The 20,053-nt window shown below is 44.2% G+C and overlaps 1 protein-coding gene across 3 annotated transcripts in view; it reads left to right on the plus strand.

Annotated features, from left to right (window-relative positions):
- The first annotated feature begins 219 nt into the window (after window positions 1-219).
- Window positions 220-20,053, plus strand: part of LOC143987177 (putative deoxyribonuclease tatdn3-B) — a 60,044-nt gene continuing 40,210 nt past the window's right edge. The window contains exons 1-7 of one of the 3 annotated variants that reach the window (XM_077485750.1): window positions 220-360; window positions 9,714-9,746; window positions 11,622-11,695; window positions 14,226-14,310; window positions 15,928-15,990; window positions 18,076-18,185; window positions 19,209-19,264. In XM_077485750.1, the coding sequence (XP_077341876.1) occupies window positions 298-360; window positions 9,714-9,746; window positions 11,622-11,695; window positions 14,226-14,310; window positions 15,928-15,990; window positions 18,076-18,185; window positions 19,209-19,264 (484 nt within the window). In that variant the 5' untranslated portion in view covers window positions 220-297. Of the gene's footprint in view, window positions 361-444; window positions 627-9,713; window positions 9,747-11,621; window positions 11,696-14,225; window positions 14,311-15,927; window positions 15,991-18,075; window positions 18,186-19,208; window positions 19,265-20,053 lie in introns of those variants that run through there. The other 2 variants (XM_077485748.1, XM_077485749.1) reach the window with 2 other exon arrangements.

The raw sequence follows: 20,053 nt of genomic DNA on the forward strand, positions 1-20,053 counted from the left end.
TACTTGAAATAAAACACAAATTACTTTTTAGAGGACATTTTTTAATACAGTTACTTCGGATACAATTAGTTATACCAGTGTAGTGGCATATTTTGCATATAGTGTCAAAATATGACACTACACCGGAATAAAAGTTAAAATGTTGGAGTTTATGTTTAGGTCTGTAAGAACGGGTGTACAAAGATGGAGGACGGTTCTGGTGGCTGGGGAGGCGCATGCGCAGTGAGAGCCAATGCTGAGCTGGAGACTGACAGAGCTCTGGAAGTTCTTGCTGGGGGGAGCCTGTGTTCTGCCGGGATGGAGCTGAATGGGGGGATTGTGGACTGTCACTGTCACCTGTCTGCTGCAGAATTTAATCTGGTGAGAGTCCTATTTATTGCTCTCTCCTTCCATGCTTCTGTAATGTGCGGTTATCACAGGAACACAGCTCTTCCACTGGGGTGTATGGGGCTGACAATTCCAAATTGATATCATTGCTGCCCCGGCCAATCATGTCATCAGCTGACTTTTATTTTCCAATGACAATATTTAAATATTCGGTTTTTCTGGTGCCAACATGGCAGCATACAGAGCAATTTGCCCCATGTATCCTGCCATGGATTGCAGCCAGGACAGGAATATTACAGGTATGTATGAGAGAATTATTATAATATGCACGATTTATATAGTGCCTACAGTTTACGCAGCGCTTTACACTGTAGATGGGGGGACAGTACAATTATAATACAGTTCAATACAGAAGGAATAAGAGGAGGCCAATTCTCCGTTATCTACGACCCGAGAGTAGACGTTCTCCACCTTACCGCAGAGGAACCCCTGAAATAATCTCCAGGTCTCAGGGAACCCCCGCTAAACATTATTATATCTACAGTGTAAGGTACATGAGTGTGATCAGATCTGTACAGATAATAATACAGGGAAAAATATGGATTGTGGCACGCCTGTTTGAGTATTTGACACCCAGAGAAGATTACCCTTATCTATCCAACCAAATTATTATTATTTTTTTTGAAACTCCGTTTTTTATTAATAATATTTGGCACAGACATATATAATAAGCAGACTGTATACATCTTTGTGGGATATAAACAAAACTTGATAAACAATGACAAACCGTACAACAATAATTGCCCTGTACCTCAGTTATAGCAAAATCCTATTCCACTTGCATTTTTTATTTCCACCCTCCCAACAACAACAAACAACCCAACAAAAAACAGATGCACTCATAAGGATACCAATTAGGTGGGTATGAGGTCTAGAACCTCAAATCGTCTTGTCAAGGGCCTAGAAATCCTATGACAGCGTTAATTACCGTATAACAACTCATAGAGGGGCAGAATTACATGTATCTATCCCATCCACCCAGTCTCCCCATATTTTGCGGAATTTCCCTGGCTTACCCCTTGTTTCATACGTTATTTTATATATTGGCAAGTCTTGGTTAATCAAAGCTTTCCATTTGTTCAGGGAGACCAATGATGTGCGCGTCCAATGTAATAGGATCGTCTTCCTAGCATAATAGAGGAGAAAACGCAAAAATTGTTTCTGATGGTTACTAATGCCAACCTCCTCAAAAACTGAGAGGAGGCACCATTTAGGGCTACAAATATTGGGGAGGTCAAAGGTAGTCGCCACAAAGTGGGTCACCTGAGACCAAAATGGTCTTATCCGCTCACAGTCCCACAACATATGTAGTAGGTTACCTTCTTCCCTACCACATTTATGACACAGAGGAGAAGGCAGTTTCCGCATACGGAAAAGGCGTAGAGGAGTATAGTATATCCTATGAAAAATACGTATCTGAATCATTTTATCTCTGGCGGAAATAGCAGTGCTAAAATAGGTATCTAAAAGTTCCTCCCAATTATCGTCCGACAGGTCGGGTACATCCCTCGTCCATTGTTGTCTCAGGATTTGCAGTCTAGAAATTTTAGGCTCATTCAATAATTTGTAATAATTGGAGACCAGTTTAGTATGTTCTGGTTGGGCAAGCGCCCCTTCCAAAGTAGAATTCTGAAAGGTAACAGCCCGGAGCCCAAGTTGTGACTCGGCCGCATGCTGCAACTGTAAATATCTAAACCTCCAGGATTCAGGTATACCCAACTCTTGTCGGAACGCCGGGAAGGTTTTAAATCTACCCTCCTCGTACAATTGGTGGACATATTTCAAACCCCTTTCGGCCCAATTGCCAGCGAAAGGGAGATCTCTAAAATGTGGGAACACCGGATTATTCCATATGGGTTGATTAGGAGAAATCGTGGGGTGGGGTTCAGGCACCAGTGTCTTACAGATCTTAAAGATTTTGAGAGAGTTTGCGATCATATCTGTACCCCTCCTTTCAGAAATCGCTCCTCTGAAAATCACATTTGATAATGCTTCATAGGAGGAGAGCAACGCTGCCTCTGTTGCAGTAGCAGCATTGTTCAACTGTGGAAATAGCCACCAATGAACGTATACCAACTGTGATGCATAGTAGTATAATCGCAGGTTCGGTATTGCTAGTCCCCCTTTGTGTATAGGCAATTGTAAAGTAGTCAGTGCAATCCGTGGATTCTTGGGAGACCATAAAAATGTAGATATCAAAGAGTCAATCTCTTGAAAGATCTTCTTTGGTACGTACACTGGGCAGTTCGCCAAGACATACAGCAACTTAGGGAAAAACACCATTTTAAATAAATTAGCCCTCCCCATCAATGTAAGAGGTAAACCCACCCAGTTATTGAGTTTAGCCTTAAGCGAAGCTATACAAGGAAGAAGGTTATCCTGGATATATGCCGAAATCGGTAGCCTAACCACCACCCCCAAGTATTTAAACGATGTTGTGAATTGAAGCGGACAATGTTGTGGCAAGTGGGCCGGGGACTCTGAGTCTAACGAAAATACAGTGGACTTAGTCCAGTTAATCTTCAGGCCTGAATATACGCCAAAATCAGTGATCAACCTCAGCATTTTGGGAATCGTGTATTTAGGGTTTGACAAGTAGAGCAACATATCATCAGCATATAGCGAGATACGTTCTTCCAAGGAGCCAATCCACATGCCCTGAAGTTCCGGAGAACTCCTCAACAACCTCGCTAGAGGTTCCACTGCCAGGGCATACAACAGGGGTGACAGAGGACAACCCTGTCTGGTGCCCCTGTGGATTCTGAAGGGTCTAGAGATAATCCCATTAAGCCTAAGACGGGCAATAGGTTGATCATACAATATCCTAATCCAGGTGATAACATTCTGTCCAAAACCGAATTTTTCCATAATATATATAAGATACGGCCATTCCACGGAATCAAATGCCTTGTGGGCATCTAAAGATACAATATCTCGGGGGACAGACAGTTTATTGGGGGCTTGTAAGTTAGTGTATAATCTGCGAATATTACTATAAGTGGACCTACCAGGGATAAAACCAGTTTGGTCCGGATTAATAAGAGCAGTAATGATGGTATTTAGGCGGGTGGCCAAAATCTTAGATAAAATTTTTAAGTCCGTATTAATTAACGAGATGGGTCTGTAGGATTCACAGTATTGTGGGTCTTTATTGGGCTTGGGAATTAATACAATTAGGGCCTCCTTCATAGATGATGGTAGGCAGCCTTGTTCAAAAATAGTCGAGTAGAGCTTTCTTAGTCTAGGGATTAGGACATCTTGATATTCTAAATACCATTCTATAGGGAAGCCATCTGGGCCTGGAGTTTTGTGTTTAGCAAAACTTTTAATGGTAAGCAGTATCTCCTCGGCGGAGATAGGTGCTTCTAGAGACAGCTTTTGTTCTAAGGGTAGTACCGGGAAGTCAATTCTATCCACATATTCATATAATTCCGGGATGGTATAATGGGCTTGTGAGCGGTACAATTCCGTGTAAAATTTGTAAAAAGTGTCTACGATCTCCTCCTGAGTATCTCTGAGAGTGTTTGAAGTATCATAAACACAGGGGATGAAAATAGGGTCCGGGAGCGGAGCGGCCAAAAACGCCAGCAATTTCCCGCTTCTGTCCCCCATCTCAAAAATCCGTTGGCGTTGGTATAGATTTTTCTTTTGTGTTTTCGAGAGTAGTGCGAGTTCATACTCCCTACTAACACTTTGCAGAGTTTGATAATGTTGAGGAGAGGGATCTCTAACGTAAGAGTCTTCTGCCCCCTGTAACTGATTGGCCAGATTTCTCAAACCATTCCCAGTCGCTCTCTTGAAGTCCGACACTCCCTGCATATACGCCCCCCTAGAGACCGCTTTGAAAGCATCCCAGGTGATTAGGTCGGGGACCTCTTCCCTGTTTTCCTTCCAAAAGTGTGTCACTGCGTCCTTACAAATTGATGCTACCATGGTCTCCTGCAACCAATATGGGCTCATCCTCCACACACGCTCACCCAGGACAATACCCGCTCTCATAGTCAGTTGTAGAGGTGAGTGATCCGATATAGCCCTGGGTAGATAGGAGATAGCCTCCACCTCTGGCAATGCAGCCCCAGAAAGGAAAAACATGTCCAATCTAGAAAGCGATCTATAGGATGCCGATGCACAAGAGAATTCTCGGGTATTCGGGTGCTTCCATCGCCAGACCTCCTTGAGGTCATAGGACGCCGCCCAGTCACTTAACACCGTAGATGATGGTCTAGTGCAGCGTAGCCTATCCTGATCAGCATTCATGACCTGGTTAAAATCCCCTCCCATAATAAGGTGACCACGCAACATGGGGAGAACCACCGCCATGCAGGCTCCCAATCTTTGTAAATCAAATGGAGGGGGCATGTAAAGGTTTACCAAAGTATATAACACACCCAGGTATTGCAGTATGACCACAACATAGCACCCCTGCGGGTCAGTCCTAACCTCTATTATCTGGACAGGTAGGGACCGTAATATGAGTATAGATACCCCTCTAGAATAAGTTGAGTAAGTGGCATGGAAAGCATGAGCAACATGCCTCTTTTTCAGAGCCATAACCTTTGAACCCATCAGGTGAGTTTCCTGAAGCATAATTATTTGCGCCTTAGTGCGTTTCAAATAGTCGAAGACCAGTGATCTCTTAATCTTCGAGTTCAGCCCCCTGACATTCCAGGTAAGACAGTTAAAGCTCATTCGTATAACGCAGTAGTCACATGGAGGGGGGAGAGGAGAGAGGGCAGGACATCAAAAGGGTCCCACTCCCCTCCCCTCCCCCCCGACACATTATAGACAATAAACCTACAATGAAAAAGTTGAAACTCCCACCAATATTTTCGGTGTCGTTGCGTGCATGCATCAGGTATACCAAAAAAAAAAAAAACAGGAGCAAACATCTCCAGACTAACCTTCCCCATTCCCCCCTCCCCCCTCCCTGCTCATTACCCCCAACCATAACAAGCTTTAGCCCTAAAAAAAAAAACAAAAGGAAGAAAAACAGAAAAACTGTTTAGTCCAGGGAGTGACCAGGCGTTGCTCCCAGTGTCAGTTTAGTAAAAAAAAAAAAAAAAAGGGGAAAAAGAAAACTATGTCAGCACAAAAAAGAGGAAGCTTGTGCCTCCTCCGGCAACACATATCACAAATAAGGCACCTGATACAGTAGCCAAAAAAAAGATATGCGCATCCCAAAGTAATTGTAGACACCAGGTCCGGGTCCGCCAGCAGGGCAAAATGGCGGTTCAGAGTCAATGCCGGTGCTTTGGGTAGGAAAACTGCAAAAAGGAGCAAGAACAGAATAAAATCACCCAGAGAGTACCGTATAGAATGGTCGTCCTCCGCCATGTGTATAGAATTCCATCATAAACTGTAGGGAAGGCCCATAACGTGACGATCATGAGAAAGCAGTCAGGGACCGGAGTATTACAGCCCATCCAACCAATCCGAGGCTTCATTTGGTGAAAGGAAAAATTGTACCTTGCCGTCATTAACAACTCGTAATTTGGCCGGGTACATCATACTATATGGAAGATTTTTCTCTCTGAGGCGTTTCTTAACGTGGAGGAAGGCTGCTCTTTGCTTTTGAGTAGTAGCAGAGAAATCCGGGAAAATGGAGATCTTTTTTCCGTTGTACTGTATATCTTGTAGGTTCCGCGCGGTACGCATAATGCATTCTTTATCCCGAAAATGAAGGATCTTGGCTAAAATGGGTCGCGGAGGGGCTCCAGGGGGCATAGGGCGCATGGGCACCCTATGAGCCCGTTCGATTGCGAACAGAGGCGACAGTGCCTCCCGTCCCAACAGAGTGCTCAGCCATTGCTCCAGGAATTGCTCCGCGTCCTTGCCCTCCGCACCTTCAGGGAATCCCACAAAGCGTAGATTATTCCTGCGCATTCGGTCTTCAAGGTCTCCCAATTTAGCAGCATGTTCAGTAATCTCTTGTTGATGTGTGCGGAGAGTAGCAGACATAGGTTGCATATTGTCCTCCACCTCACTGATTCTTTGCTCCGCAGTGGAAATCCTAGAGCGAATCTTTTGCATGTCATGCTTAACAATAGAGAGATCCAGCCTAACTGTTTCAATCTGTGTGGTCAGAGTGGTTTGGCATTGATGGATAGCGTCCATAACATGCTTCAAAGTAAGTTCCTCCCCACCCTCTGCCGTTCTCTCCCCCTCCGACCCCCTGTCCACCTGTGGATTAGGATACCCCGGATCGCTGTCTCTCTCCCAGGCCTCACCCTCCTCCCAGGGGTCTACGGCCTGCTCTGCTCTCGGGGACGCTGGGGGGGGGGTATGCTGTCCATGCGGAGAGTCCGCAAAGTGTTCCCTGATAGTTGTCGGTGGTTTTGGCTTACCCGGAGCACCGGAGGGCACTTGTGAGTTCGCCGAGGGACCGGAGTCAGCCCTCGCCTGTGCCTTGTCTTTAGAAGATTTCCCCGCGGCGGAGGACGCGCCGGCGCCATCTTTGGCCTTGCTGCCCGTCAGCGTGGCCGCCCGGTCCGCGGCGGATTTCTGGCTCGCAGGACCGTTCCGACCCATTCCAGCGGGTGCCCGTGAAGGTAGTGGGTATTGCGGTGGTGGCTACGAGGTCGGTGTCTAGATAGGGATACCGGATGCTGTTCAGGATGAATCGGTGCCGGAGGAGCTCCGTAAGCTTGCTGCTTACATGTCCGCCGCTGGCCACGCCCCTCAACCAAATTATTTTTAGTAGCAATCATGGGATGAAAATAATAATGGTAATGGTCAGAAAAGAGACATTGAAAATTGTAGTGTCCTTTTAAATTGGAGGTCAGTGGGAGAATGTCCCCCTACATTGGGGGGTCAGTGGGAAGAATGTTCCCCTACATTGGGGGTCAGTGGGAAGAATGTTCCCCTACATTGGGGGTCAGTGGGAAGAATGCCCCCCTACATTGGGGGTCAGTGGGAAGAATGCTCCCCTACATTGGGGGTCAGTGGGAAGAATGCTCCCCTACATTGGGGGTCAGTGGGAAGAATGCTACCCTACATTGGGGGTCAGTGGGAAGAATGTCTCCTTACATTGGGGGTCAGTGGGAAGAATAAAAAAATTACAGCGCACACATGCAAAACTAACATTTACCTCCAGCAAGGCTTTTTAAAAACACCTAGACATTTTCAAAAAACATTATCAAAAGATTTGGTCACACCATATTGCTATACGGTGCTTAAGCCCACTTACTGAAACAAAGTACCCCATGATTATTGGGTCCTACACTATTCATAGACTAGGAGATCCTGCTTCTCTGAACCATGGGAGCTATACTCCTCTATATGTAATTGTTAGTTTTGCATGTGTGCGCTGTAATATTTTTGTTTTGTTGTATGGTCTTATGGCAGCACCATCTTTATGCATGCCCCCAAAATATCTTGTTTGTCAGTGGGAAGAATGTCCCCTTACATTGGGGGTCAGTGGGAAAAATGTCCCCTTACATTGGGGGTCAGTGGGAAAAATGTCCCCTTACATCGGGGGTCAGTGGGAAGAATGTCCCCTTACATCGGGGGTCAGAGGGAAGAATGTCCCCTTACATCGGGGGTCAGTGGGAAGAATGTCCCCCTACATTGGGGGTCAGTGGTAAGACTGTTCCCCTACATTGGGGGTCAGTGGGAAGAATGTTCCTCTACATTGGGGTTCAGTGGGAAGAATGTTCCTCTACATTGGGGGTCAGTGGGAAGAATGTCCCCCTACATTGGGGGTCAGTGGGAAGAATGTCCCCTTACATTGGGGGTCAGTGGGAAGAATGTCCCCTTACATTGGGGGTCAGTGGGAAGAATGTCCCCTTACATTGGGGGTCAGTGGGAAGAATGTCCCCTTACATTGGGGGTCAGTGGGAAGAATGTCCCCTTACATTGGGGGTCAGTGGGAAGAATGTCCCCTTACATTGGGGGTCAGTGGGAAGAATGTCCCCTTACATTGGGGGTCAGTGGGAAGAATGTCCCCTTACATTGGGGGTCAGTGGGAAGAATGTCCCCTTACATTGGGGGTCAGTGGGAAGAATGTCCCCTTACATTGGGGGTCAGTGGGAAGAATGTCCCCTTACATTGGGGGTCAGTGGGAAGAATGTCCCCTTACATTTGGGGTCAGTGGGAAGAATGTTCCCCTACATTGGGGGTCAGTGGGAAGAATGTCCCCTTACATTGGGGGTCAGTGGGAAGAATGTCGGACTTCAAACTGCTCTCTGCTGAAAACGGGTCACAGGAGTTCAATTCGAATTGCACTCTTGTGACCCATAGGAGAAGCCCAGCCAAACGAGCCCAGGCTGAACTTCTCCTTTAAGGACACTGTAATGCATTGGGGCATTTTTGGGAAAAGTAAAAGTAAAATAATCCTTTAGCTTTGGTTCACACTGAATGTGACTTTGAAATTATGCTACTTCACTTAAAGTAGCACGGTTTCATTGCCGCAGGTCAGTGCAATTTAAGTCTTGCCTGACATCTGTGTGACTTCATGCAGAGATGGCTATGCAAGTCAAACCATAAATCTCAAAAAATAGTGCAGAAATCTTAAAAAAAAAAAAAAAAAATCAATGCAGCACCACAAAGTCTGAGTCGCACCGATTTGAATGGTTCCATTGTCGACAATGGGGTGCGACTTGTCAAGGGATTTGGAACTGTCAAATCGCATGACAAGTCACATCAGTGTGAATGGAGGCTTAGAGTTTACAATAGAAGCAGTGAAGTCAAAGGAAAACTCCAGGCAATTTTTTCTACCTGTGCAGTAGGGCTGTGCCCGCACTGCATGGGTTAGCTGCTCATTTTGTACTAGGGGAGAGAACAACGGAGATATACTGTACTTACCTGACCCGATGATCCTTCCCGCACAAGACCAGTCTCTCTGGCTTTCTGCTCACTCCTATAAAAAAAAAATGAGCATGAGGAAAATAAATTTGCCCAAAGTTTAAGTCTCAGAACTCTGCTCTCTACCCCTCTTCCTGGGCACCTGCTCTGTATTTACATTATAGATTAGAAGGCTGTGATGCTGACAAGTCACTGCTGGGAGGTACAGAGTGAGCTGAGCTGCCTAAATAAAAGTGAAAGTGCTTTCTTCTGTAAACTTTGGGAAAGAATTGCTTCTCAGTTCCTGCAGCTACAGGGGGCAGTTTTAAAGTGCTTTTACTTCTTTTTCAAGATTTGTGAATCTTCGACTATCCATGATGGTGGATTGTCAAATATTGCACCCTACCCTGATTATTTTGTCCTTTTTTTCCCTCTGCAACTCTGACACTTCTTCAGCTTTTTGCTTCTGGTGCCAATTCATAACATACCAACGTCTTTACAATTTGGGTGTGTATCTATTAATTTATTGCTCCTTTACATTGCAGGACATCGATAACGTTTTGCAAGAAGCAAGAGCAGTAAGTATTATTTTATTTCCTTTACACATATACAGGTAACTGCTAAAATTTATTTCTTAGCAACTTTACTTAGATATTGGACCACGTTTATCCATTTTTCGTAGTGGTGCACCAAGATTTCAGCCACCGAAACATATTGGGCGAAAACATTTTCTGCATGCGGCCGAAAGAAAAGATGCTGATAATGGCACCAAAAAGGGGGCAGGGTCTGCCTTGGGGGGTGTCATTCTGGTGGGTCAGTCAGTCCCCTCCACCCCATGCAGAGTGGCGATCTCCCTCTATGTCACGGACCTGAATTGTCTGGGCAGCTGCAGTAACAATATCCCGCCTCCTGTGATAAACGACTGATCTGGGACATTGAATCAGTGTGATGTATCACCGGGAAATTGAAATCCAGCTCCGTGACACAGAGGGAGATTGCCTCTCTGGTTCGGGCTCTGCTGAGGCTGCATCTGACGGGCTCTGCTGAGGCTGCATCTGACGGGCACTGGTGAGGCTGCATCTGACGGGCACTGGTGAGGCTGCATCTGACGGGCACTGGTGAGGCTGCATCTGACGGGCACTGTTGAGGCTGCATCTGACGGGCTCTGGTGAGGCTGCATTGATCTTTTGTATCATGTCTGCAGTCTCTGGTCATCTCCTGTATCATGTATGCTAGAGGTGCACCAAATGGAAATTGTGCTAATACTGTTAGCAGTGTGTTTAAGTTTAAGAAAGTTATTGCAGACATGATACAAGAGATGGTTAGAAACTGCAGACTGCATTTTTCTTGAGCTTTTCTTGTACTAAAGGTGCCAATAATGGGCAACAATAGATTTCATATTACTTTAAATTGATGATATTTATTAAAAGGTCGAATATAATGCAATTATATATATATATATATATATATATAAAAATATAAATATTTTTTAAAAACTGTCATTTTCAGCTAAGTGTATCCTGCATTTTCGGTTTCTGTTTCGGCACCAAAATTGCCATTCGGTGCACCCCTAATTTTTAGCCATTTGACTAATTGTTAGCTTGGTAAAAATGATCACAGCAGAGAAAGGTCTCATTTACACTTGTGGTTCGGGAGGGCAGTAAAAATACGTATTATAGCCACATTTTTACAGCCCTCCCAACCACTCCCCTGTAAAACAAAAACAAAAGAAGTAGACAGGGATCTACACGTGCTGCAGGTTGTGATGGAAAGAATTAAACTCTCTGGCAGGTTCGTTGAGCAGTACCTCTTGTTGAGCATGACCCATTTAATGGGGCCACCCTACAACCATGTGCATAGGATTGTGGTGTGGGCTTTAAAGGGTTAAAACAGATGCTGAGGATGCAAGATAATGCCTCCACTGTCGATCGTTCTTCTAATGGCTGCTGCATGTATAGACAGGCCATATAGGAAAAGATTATACAGTGGCTAGTAAAGCTTTCTTGGTGTACTGGGGACGTGAGCTAATTTACTTCCAATTCACTACAGGGTTAACTTACTAAAGCGGTAGAGCATGTTCAATCCCATAGTGCATTTCCATTTATCTTAGTGTTTTAAAAGGTGAATGAGGTGAGAAAAAATAAAGATTCACTTAGCAAAAACAACCAGTCATATGAATGTAAAAGGATTTTTGCTGACACATGGTTGGATGATCGAAATCAGCCCAGCTTCACCTTGCTTAGCTGGGGAAATTTTTGCAAAGGGAATTTTCACTTAGCTTAGTGAATGAGGTGAAGCTGTACTGACTTTCATCATCCAATTATGCTAACATAAGAATATATGTGTGTATATATATATATATATATATAAATCATGGTCTTCTCTGACAGCACTATGCCCTGTTTAAAAACGACTACCATGTTTCATATTTTGGGCCTTTTTCTGGCTTTCAGGCTGGTGTCCGGGCTCTAGTGGCGGTGGCAGAGCACGCTGCAGAATTCGAAAAATTAATTCAGCTTTCTAGAAGGTAAGACTAAAATATCTGTACATTATATGCATCTATTAAAGGCCAACTCCACCCAAAGACAGTATTTATAGTAAACCTGCCTTTTTAGTCATGCAGGGCAGAGCAACAGGTTTAAAGTGGAGCTTCACCCAAAAGGGGAATTCCACTTTAAGGCCTCCTCTCCCACCTAACGCCTGGTTTGACAGGTACCCACTTCCACTCAGATCGCATAGGTGACCTAAACCCCGCCCCCCCCCGTAATCTTCTGGGACACATTACAGGTTCCAGAAGGCTACAGGACTATTCACAATGCGCAGCATGGCTTGCATATACGCAGTGGATACCTGGCTGTAAAGCTACAACCTGCCACAGCCAGGTGCACACAGTTGCCCTCAGTCCCCGTAATACTTACCTGAGCCCCATCTAGATCCAGGCATGTTGCAGGAGCGTCTTGGTTGCATGGGACTCCCCTCCTCATTGGCTGAGACAGCAGCGTGTCGCCATTTGGCTGACAGCAGCAAGAGCCAAAAGGAGAGAAAGGGGGTGGGCCACGCCATGGCTCCGTGTCTGTATGGACACACAGAGCTGCAGCTCGGCTTGGGTGCCCCATAACAAGCTGCTTTCTGTGGGACACTCAACAGGAGGGAGGGGCCAGGAGCACCGAAGAGGGACCTAAGAAGAGGAGGATCTGGGCTGCTCTGTGCAAAACAAACTGCAACAGTGCAAGTAAGTATAACATGTTTGTTATTTTTAACTAAAAAAAAAACAAGACTTTACAATCACTTTGGCTTTAACTGAAAGCACCAAAGGGGACTATATGATGTACCTTTATGGTCCGTTCAGACAAGCTGCTGCATCGTAACACAGTGGCTGGTGTGCAGTGCAGTTCAGCGGCATCACCATACTGTACTGCTCTGTTCCTTTTTTTAAAAAAATTTTAAACAAACTTTATTGAAATGTTGCACCGACATTTTATAAAGTTTAATTGGCAGCTGTGTAGTGCCTCTGGCTGTGCTGAAAAAAAGTAGTGCATGCATTATTTTTCAGCACACCGTGCCTGCATATCACCACAAGGCAGTGGTGTGAACTGGGCACATACAGCAGGAGACAATGCGCTATGCCTTGTCATGCAGTAGAACTGCACTGGAATAGTCGGTCAATGCAATCCCACCGCAGCTAGTTTGAATGGACCCTTAGGCCCCTTTCACACTACCGCAACTTCAAAGTTGTGTGATTTTTGCCACAATTTCAGGGAATGCCTGTGTAATTCACATCATAGTCGGACCGGCTTAAAGTCGTACTAATATGAATGGTTGTCATTGGAAATCATGGGGAACGACTTATCATAAGACTTTGCAGTCCCAAGTTGCAGGAGAAGTCGTACAGGTGTGAAAGTGGCCTTAAACATTGCAAAATAATTAGTTCTCTCCAGATAACCCTAAACCTGAGCGCAAACAACTGAAATCCTCTAACTGAGCAGAGGGCTGTGCAGTCAGGTTCTGGAGATCCTGGCCAGAGCATAATAGGACATCAGTCACCATGGGGTAGATTTACTAAAACTGGAGCACTCAGAATCTGTGGCAGCCGTGCATGTTAGCCACTTAGCTTCCAACTTCAATTAAGCTTTGGCAATAAAACCTGGAAGCCGATGCAGAATTTCTCTAGCTTTTGCACTTTCCAGTTTTAGTAAATAAGACCCCATGCTGCTTCAAGATCATAGGAGGTTGTGTTGTCTGTGCCCACCCCCACTGCTGACAGAAATAGTTCTGAAGCTACCTTGTAGATTGTCTTGTTGCCAGTGTTGATTTAAAGCGGAACTAAACCTTCCTATCCTTTTCAGCCATGGAAGCTTCCATATCAGCTTCTGTTTGATTTGCAATTTCCATGGTGCTGCCAATGTGATCAGTTATGACATCAGCCATTTGAAGGTTTGACAGTTTGGTAGAGAGCACAAGCAATTGTGACAGTTAGCAATCTCGGGATGTCGGAAATGTACCTGTTATTTGAAACCGTTAAATCAATGGGTTTTGTTCAGCCTTAAGCAGTACTTGGGCTACTTTCACACTGAGGCGCTTTTCAGGTGTTTTAGCGCTAAAAATCGCACTTGTAAAAAGCCTCTCAATTCATGCCAGTGTGAAAGCCCGAGTGCTCTAACACTGGGGCGGTTCGCTTGCAGGACGGGAAAAAAGTCATGCAAGCAGCATCGTTGGGACAGTGGGGGAGCCATGTATACACTGCTCCTCCGCCGCCCCTGCCTTTGAAATCAATGAGCAGTGCTGCCAAAGCGTCTGCAAAGTGCTTCGGCAGCGTCGCTTTGCAGGTGCTTTTAACACTTTATGCGGCCGCTAGCGGGGGTTAAAAGCTCCCCGCTGACGGCCGAAAACCGCCGCTATAACAGCGGTAAAGCGCCGCTAAAACTAACGGCGCTTTAACTGCTAATGCCACCCCACCCCAGTGTGTAAGTAGCCTTTAGGCATTGGCTTTGTTTAGTAGCACAGATGTAAAGTTATAAAGTGGTCATGTTGTTCATCCAGTGCCTGACTGTACACAGGAATGCGGGACTGGTATTTCCATGTTTAGGAGTGCACCCAGTGCAAACAGAAACCTCAGAGCAACAACGCAGTGCCACCCTTCAGGTAGGATGCTTTACAATTTATTATTAACCAGCTGCCTGCACTATGATTACACCATGAAGGGTTGATCTGAATATCAATGCCACCAAATATGTGCAGTGATATTTTCACATGTGTGATACAGTGCTCGGAATGCTCAGATAAACTCAATAATAAACTATAAATCGCATCATAAACTGCTACATGCTTCAAATTAATTCATATACACTCAATAAGATTAATAAAGTTTGTGTGTTTCAAAAAGTGATCAGTGCTTCAAAATTCATAAGTTCTGTGCTTCAAATTGCAACACTGCGTGCCCCCCCCCCCCTCCTTTGTGTTCCCCACTCACCAGAAAGGAAAGTTTTGTGCAAAGTCAGGCAGCTTCTCCTCTGATTGTCCCCATGAACCCTATATATTGAATGGGACACCTCCTTTACACTCAATACTCCATAATTGTCATACATGTAGAGGGAAATAGAAGCCAAACGACATCCCATAGCGTGATTCTGTTTATTAAAAATATTTAAAAACATACAATTTGCTACTCACATTATACTCACATTACACAAGCTACATGCTCATGTAATCCAACAAACGTTTTGCATTCCACAGTCCCGAACCAGACTGACGGAAGTGACACCAGCAAGCCCAGACCAACGCTTTTCGTCACTGACTTTATCAGGAGATGCACCATGATAGTGCACTCCATCTATAATATACCCCGGGCTTCTTTAACACTTGCATAGGGTTCAGCCAACCGGCATTCAACACAATATACATAAATTCTGTCTCTTGTTTATAAATGTCTTATAAAAGTACAATCAGCCATATAAAAGACAAATAATATAAATAAAGCAAATAAAGATATATGAACCATGGGGGTAATTCCTATTTAGCTGTTAAGAGTAAACTCCAGCAATCAAAGGGTTAGAGGTATCTTTATATGGGAGGGTTCCCGATGGCCGGGAGATATAGATTAGCTTATATGCAGGGGTCCACTTTGTCACTTAATGAGGGACTCCAACTTCTTAAACTGTATTCCATATTAGAGCATTTATATTGGAATTGATATTGTAATTCCAAAACCATTTGCTTAAAGGGGAGGATTTACTATACCAAATTAGGGGGGACAGTATCAATTCCTGGTGCCCCATAGCATGTTCTGGGATCCCGACCGATGACTTCTGATTCCTGGTGACGTCACTTCTGGTGATGCGCATCCTTGCTGCTGCCAGCGACCATCCTTGAGCGGGCATGCTAGTGTGTTTCCCCACCTTCTGCGTTGAGTATCGGCATATTAGATGTTTTAGCATATTGCTAGCTCCTTTGTCATCATTGGAATATTTCCATTTCCTTGTGCTTCATTGTTGTTGAAAACCAAGCACCATGTAAGATACTATTATTATGGAATTTTTTTCTTGGTACTATTTCATTTAATAAACTTTTTTTTACACTGCCTTGTGTGTGTATAATGGAGACACCCCCCTGAACTATCCTCACACATAGAATATCGTTACTTTGGGTGGGGTGATCCTTTAACCAGCTTTCGTTGGCCATTGTTTTCATAAATAAAGTACTTAAATACTTGGAAAATAAAGATTTATAAGATGTGATAGTGAACACTATTTTATCCTCTAGGACCTAGAAGATGCTTTGCCTTTAATTGAACTCTACAAGGATGAATTGGTGGCTATTGGTGAGGTACAGAATATCTAATATACCATTTTAGGTTTTGTGTATTGTAAGAGATTTTGCTGTGTGAGAATTCCTTGATGGGATCCTCTGAATGACCTCACCCCCAGATTAGACACTGTCACATTTCATCAGAATATTGGACTACAACTATTTGCTGCAGGTATGGAAATTAAAGCTGAACTCCAAGCACAAAAATTTCCATTCAAATCTGTTTCTCACTATATATATATATATATATATATATATATATATATATATATATATATATATATATATATATATATATATAAAAAAATTTGTGGCTAGTGAGAAACAGATTTGAATGGATATGTTTGTGCTTGGAGTTCAGCTTTAATTTCCATACCTCCATATAGTTACATTATCACTGTGTGTGTTGCAGAGAGCAACTTTATACCTTTTTAATGGGGGTTAAACTTTAAATTATAATAGTGAATAAATCAATTGAAGTTTATTTGTAATAAAAAATGTAATAGTATTTCTGGTGACCAATTGTGTTGTAAATTTAGCTAGTACCTGTAGAATACAGGGGGCGGTCTGTGACCATTGTATGTAGAGGCCTGTGAGGGTTAAATTAGTGCGATCATCTGAACACCCCTCGTCCCTAATCCACTACAACATTACATTGACAGTATTGTGTTGCTGTGTGGGCGGAGCATATTTTCCTAAATCCATCCCGTGGTCTGTGTAGTGAGTGGAGCATTTTCTCCTGAATCCCTCCTCTGGTCTCTGTAGTGAGTGGAACATTTTTTCTTGAATCCCTCCCCCCAGTCAATATAGTGGAAGGAGCATTTTCTCCTGAATCCCTTCCCTGGTCCATGTAGTGGGTGGAGCATTTTCTCCTGAATCCCCCCCCCCTGGTCCATGTAGTGGGTGGAGCATTTCTCCTGAATCCCTCCCCTTGTCCATATAGTGGGTGGAGCATTTCACCTGAATCCCTCCCCTTGTCCATATAGTGGGTGGAGCATTTTCTCCTGAATCCCTCCCCTCGTCCATATAGTGGGTGGAGCATTTTCTCCTGAATCCCTCCCCTCGTCCATGTAGTGGGTGGAGCATATTCTCCTGAATCCCCCCCCCTGGTCCATGTAGTGGGTGGAGCATTTCTCCTGAATCCCTCCCCTTGTCCATATAGTGAGTGGAGCATTTTCTCCTGAATCCCTCCCCTCGTCCATGTAGTGGGTGAAGCATTTTCTCCTGAATCCCTTCCCTGGTCCATGTAGTGGGTGGAGCATTTTCTCCTGAATCCCCCCCCCCCTGGTCCATGTAGTGGGTGGAGCATTTCTCCTGAATCCCTCCCCTTGTCCATATAGTGGGTGGAGCATTTTCTCCTGAATCCCTCCCCTCGTCCATATAGTGGGTGGAGCATTTTCTCCTGAATCCCTCCCCTCGTCCATGTAGTGGGTGAAGCATTTTCTCCTGAATCCCTTCCCTGGTCCATGTAGTGGGTGGAGCATTTTCTCCTGAATCCCTCCCCTCATCCATGTAGTGGGTGGAGCATTTTCTCCTGAATCCCTCCCCTGGTCCATGTAGTGCATGGAGTATATTTTCCAGATTCCCTCCCTCAGTCCAGTGCCTATATTACAACTCTACAGCCAGACAGATTGGCAGGGGTCAGTTCTTGATACAAATTGAAAACAGTTGAAGGGAATTAACATGGGGGTGACATTTTTACATAAACATCACAGCATTTCTATATTATTTATTAAAGGCATTTATATAGCACTGACAATTTACACAACGTGTCATATATAAATTTACATCAGTCCCTGCTCTCAAGGAGCTTACAATCAAAGGTCCCTAATTTGCATTCATACTTACACATACTAGGACCCATTTAAACAGTTAGATTAACCTACCAGCATGTCTTTGGAATGTGGGAGGAAACCGGAGTACATGAAAAATCCCATGCAAGCACAGGTAGGACATGCAAGTTACACGCAGATAGTGTCCTGGCCGGGAATTTAAATTAAGGACCCCAGTGCTACAAGGCAGAAGTGCTACCATTTAAACCACCGTGCTGCCCTCTAGATGGTTACAGTTTCAATAAATTAGCTCTATTGTGTCTGCTCTCAGGTTGGCCTGGATTTCACTCCCCGGATCGCCAGCACAGATGATCAGAAGGAAGAGCAGCGTCAGGTGTTTATCAGACAGATTGAACTGGCCAAACGCCTAGGACTACCACTGTAAGACCTTTACTGAGTACTTTCATCCATTCAAACATGATCTGTATGTCTGGAATATTCCTTATTTGTCTTTTTTTTTTTTGTTTTTTGTTTTTTTTAATCCCTTTTACAAATAATACACCGCTCCTTATGTACATGCTACCTTTGCCATTGATCTATTCCTTTCATCACTACATTAGTCAAAATGAGGCCCTGATACTGTAATGTTGTATCACTGCAATTTTATAGGCAGTTTAAAACACAGAATGCAGCTGCTTAATTTGTCTGTAAACGGAAGCAGGCAAAATTTGAGCTGCGGGTGGCCCTGTTAGCACCTTCCCATCTGACATCCTTCGATGTGAAAACTGAAGGAGACGGGCAAAAAACTGTTGGCTGAACATCGGCTGCATCCAATCAGAGGTTCCCCCTGTTTGGGTGTTGTCACAGCCTCAAGTACTGGCTGTCAGTATACAGTATACTTTACCCCATTGACACTGTGTAGTGTGGATGGAGTATTCAATAGAGATTTTTCTTCTTCAGCCTGCGGGCTGAAAGACAGGAAACCTATGGCCAGCTTTACACTGCATGACTGCTAAATCTGGAAACGTACAGCAGTTAATACAAAGATAGCCTACATTTCTAGGAACAGATATATGAAAAGTTTGCTGCAGGATACCCATATTACCCAATCAGCATCCACATGCCATTTCTACATTTCACAATTTGATACAAATCAAAGATTTTGATTGGTTGCTATTGGCAAAGTGGGCACTTAATTGGCATTCTGTTTCAGTCTCATTGCATGCTGCCACTAATGTTTACATTGCAATATGGGTGCATAAAGAACATCTTTGGTTGTTCTGGGAAATAAGAACTGTTTGTTCTTTCATTTGGTGTACAGATGATTTTTGTTCATTATATATACAGACTGATCATAAACATATGTATAGATATAAGACAGTAATTTACATTAGAAGACAAAGATATGTTAGCTTGTTCCATGATCTGCTCTGATCTTTTCACACTTTGTTTCCTCACTCCCAGAAATGTTCACTCCCGATCAGCAGGAAGGCCGACTATAAATCTTTTGAAGGAACAAGGTACAGTGTCTTGTTTAAGTATTTTAACACATGGGGAGATTTACAAAAAAATAACACAACTCCTGTGTGCATATCGGTATCACAGAGCCCTGTCGTTAGTGTATCTAAACCCAATAACTAAAATGTAATACAGTATTACCTTTTTTTTTGTAAATTTATTTTTATTAACAGTTTTTCAACACAAACAACACATATAACATATGACCCAGACCCCCCCCCCCTCCCACCCATACCCCTGTGCAGCCCCCCAGTCAAATACAAATCACAGAACATATACATTAGTCGTATCCCTCAGAGAAAAACTGGCTCCCCAAAAAGTAATGATGCACCCTGACTCCGCATGTACAACAGAAAGACCCTTAGGTCTCATAGCATCAACCTGCCCCGTGCGCCCATTGGCTATCCAGGAGTCCTCTCCCCAGCCAGCAAACTAATTCAAAGTATCTTTGGCGTCCAGCCAGCCCTGCCACACTTTCTCAAATTTTTTGGAGCATCCCCTACTAAGGTACGTGGCCCTGTATAGTGGAAGTGCTTTGTTAATCAGGCTTTTCCAATAGGACACAGTAGGTGGTTCAGGCTTTTTCCAATATAGCAGGATGGCTTTACGCGCATAGAACAAAGACAGAGATATCATAGTCCTTTGTGCCCTTCTGGGAGCCAACTCCTCCACCAGCCCCAGCAAACAAACCGCGACCGTAAGAGGAATCGGCACCAAGAGGACTGTTTGTATGGTGTCCGTCACTCCCTTCCAAAAGTCCCTAATCTGTGGGCACTGCCAGAATATATGAT

The sequence above is a fragment of the Lithobates pipiens genome, unplaced genomic scaffold, assembly GCF_037356315.1.
Source record: "Lithobates pipiens isolate NorthernLeopardFrog02 unplaced genomic scaffold, aLitPip1_a1.2 Scaffold_18, whole genome shotgun sequence".
NCBI lineage: Eukaryota > Metazoa > Chordata > Amphibia > Anura > Ranidae > Lithobates > Lithobates pipiens.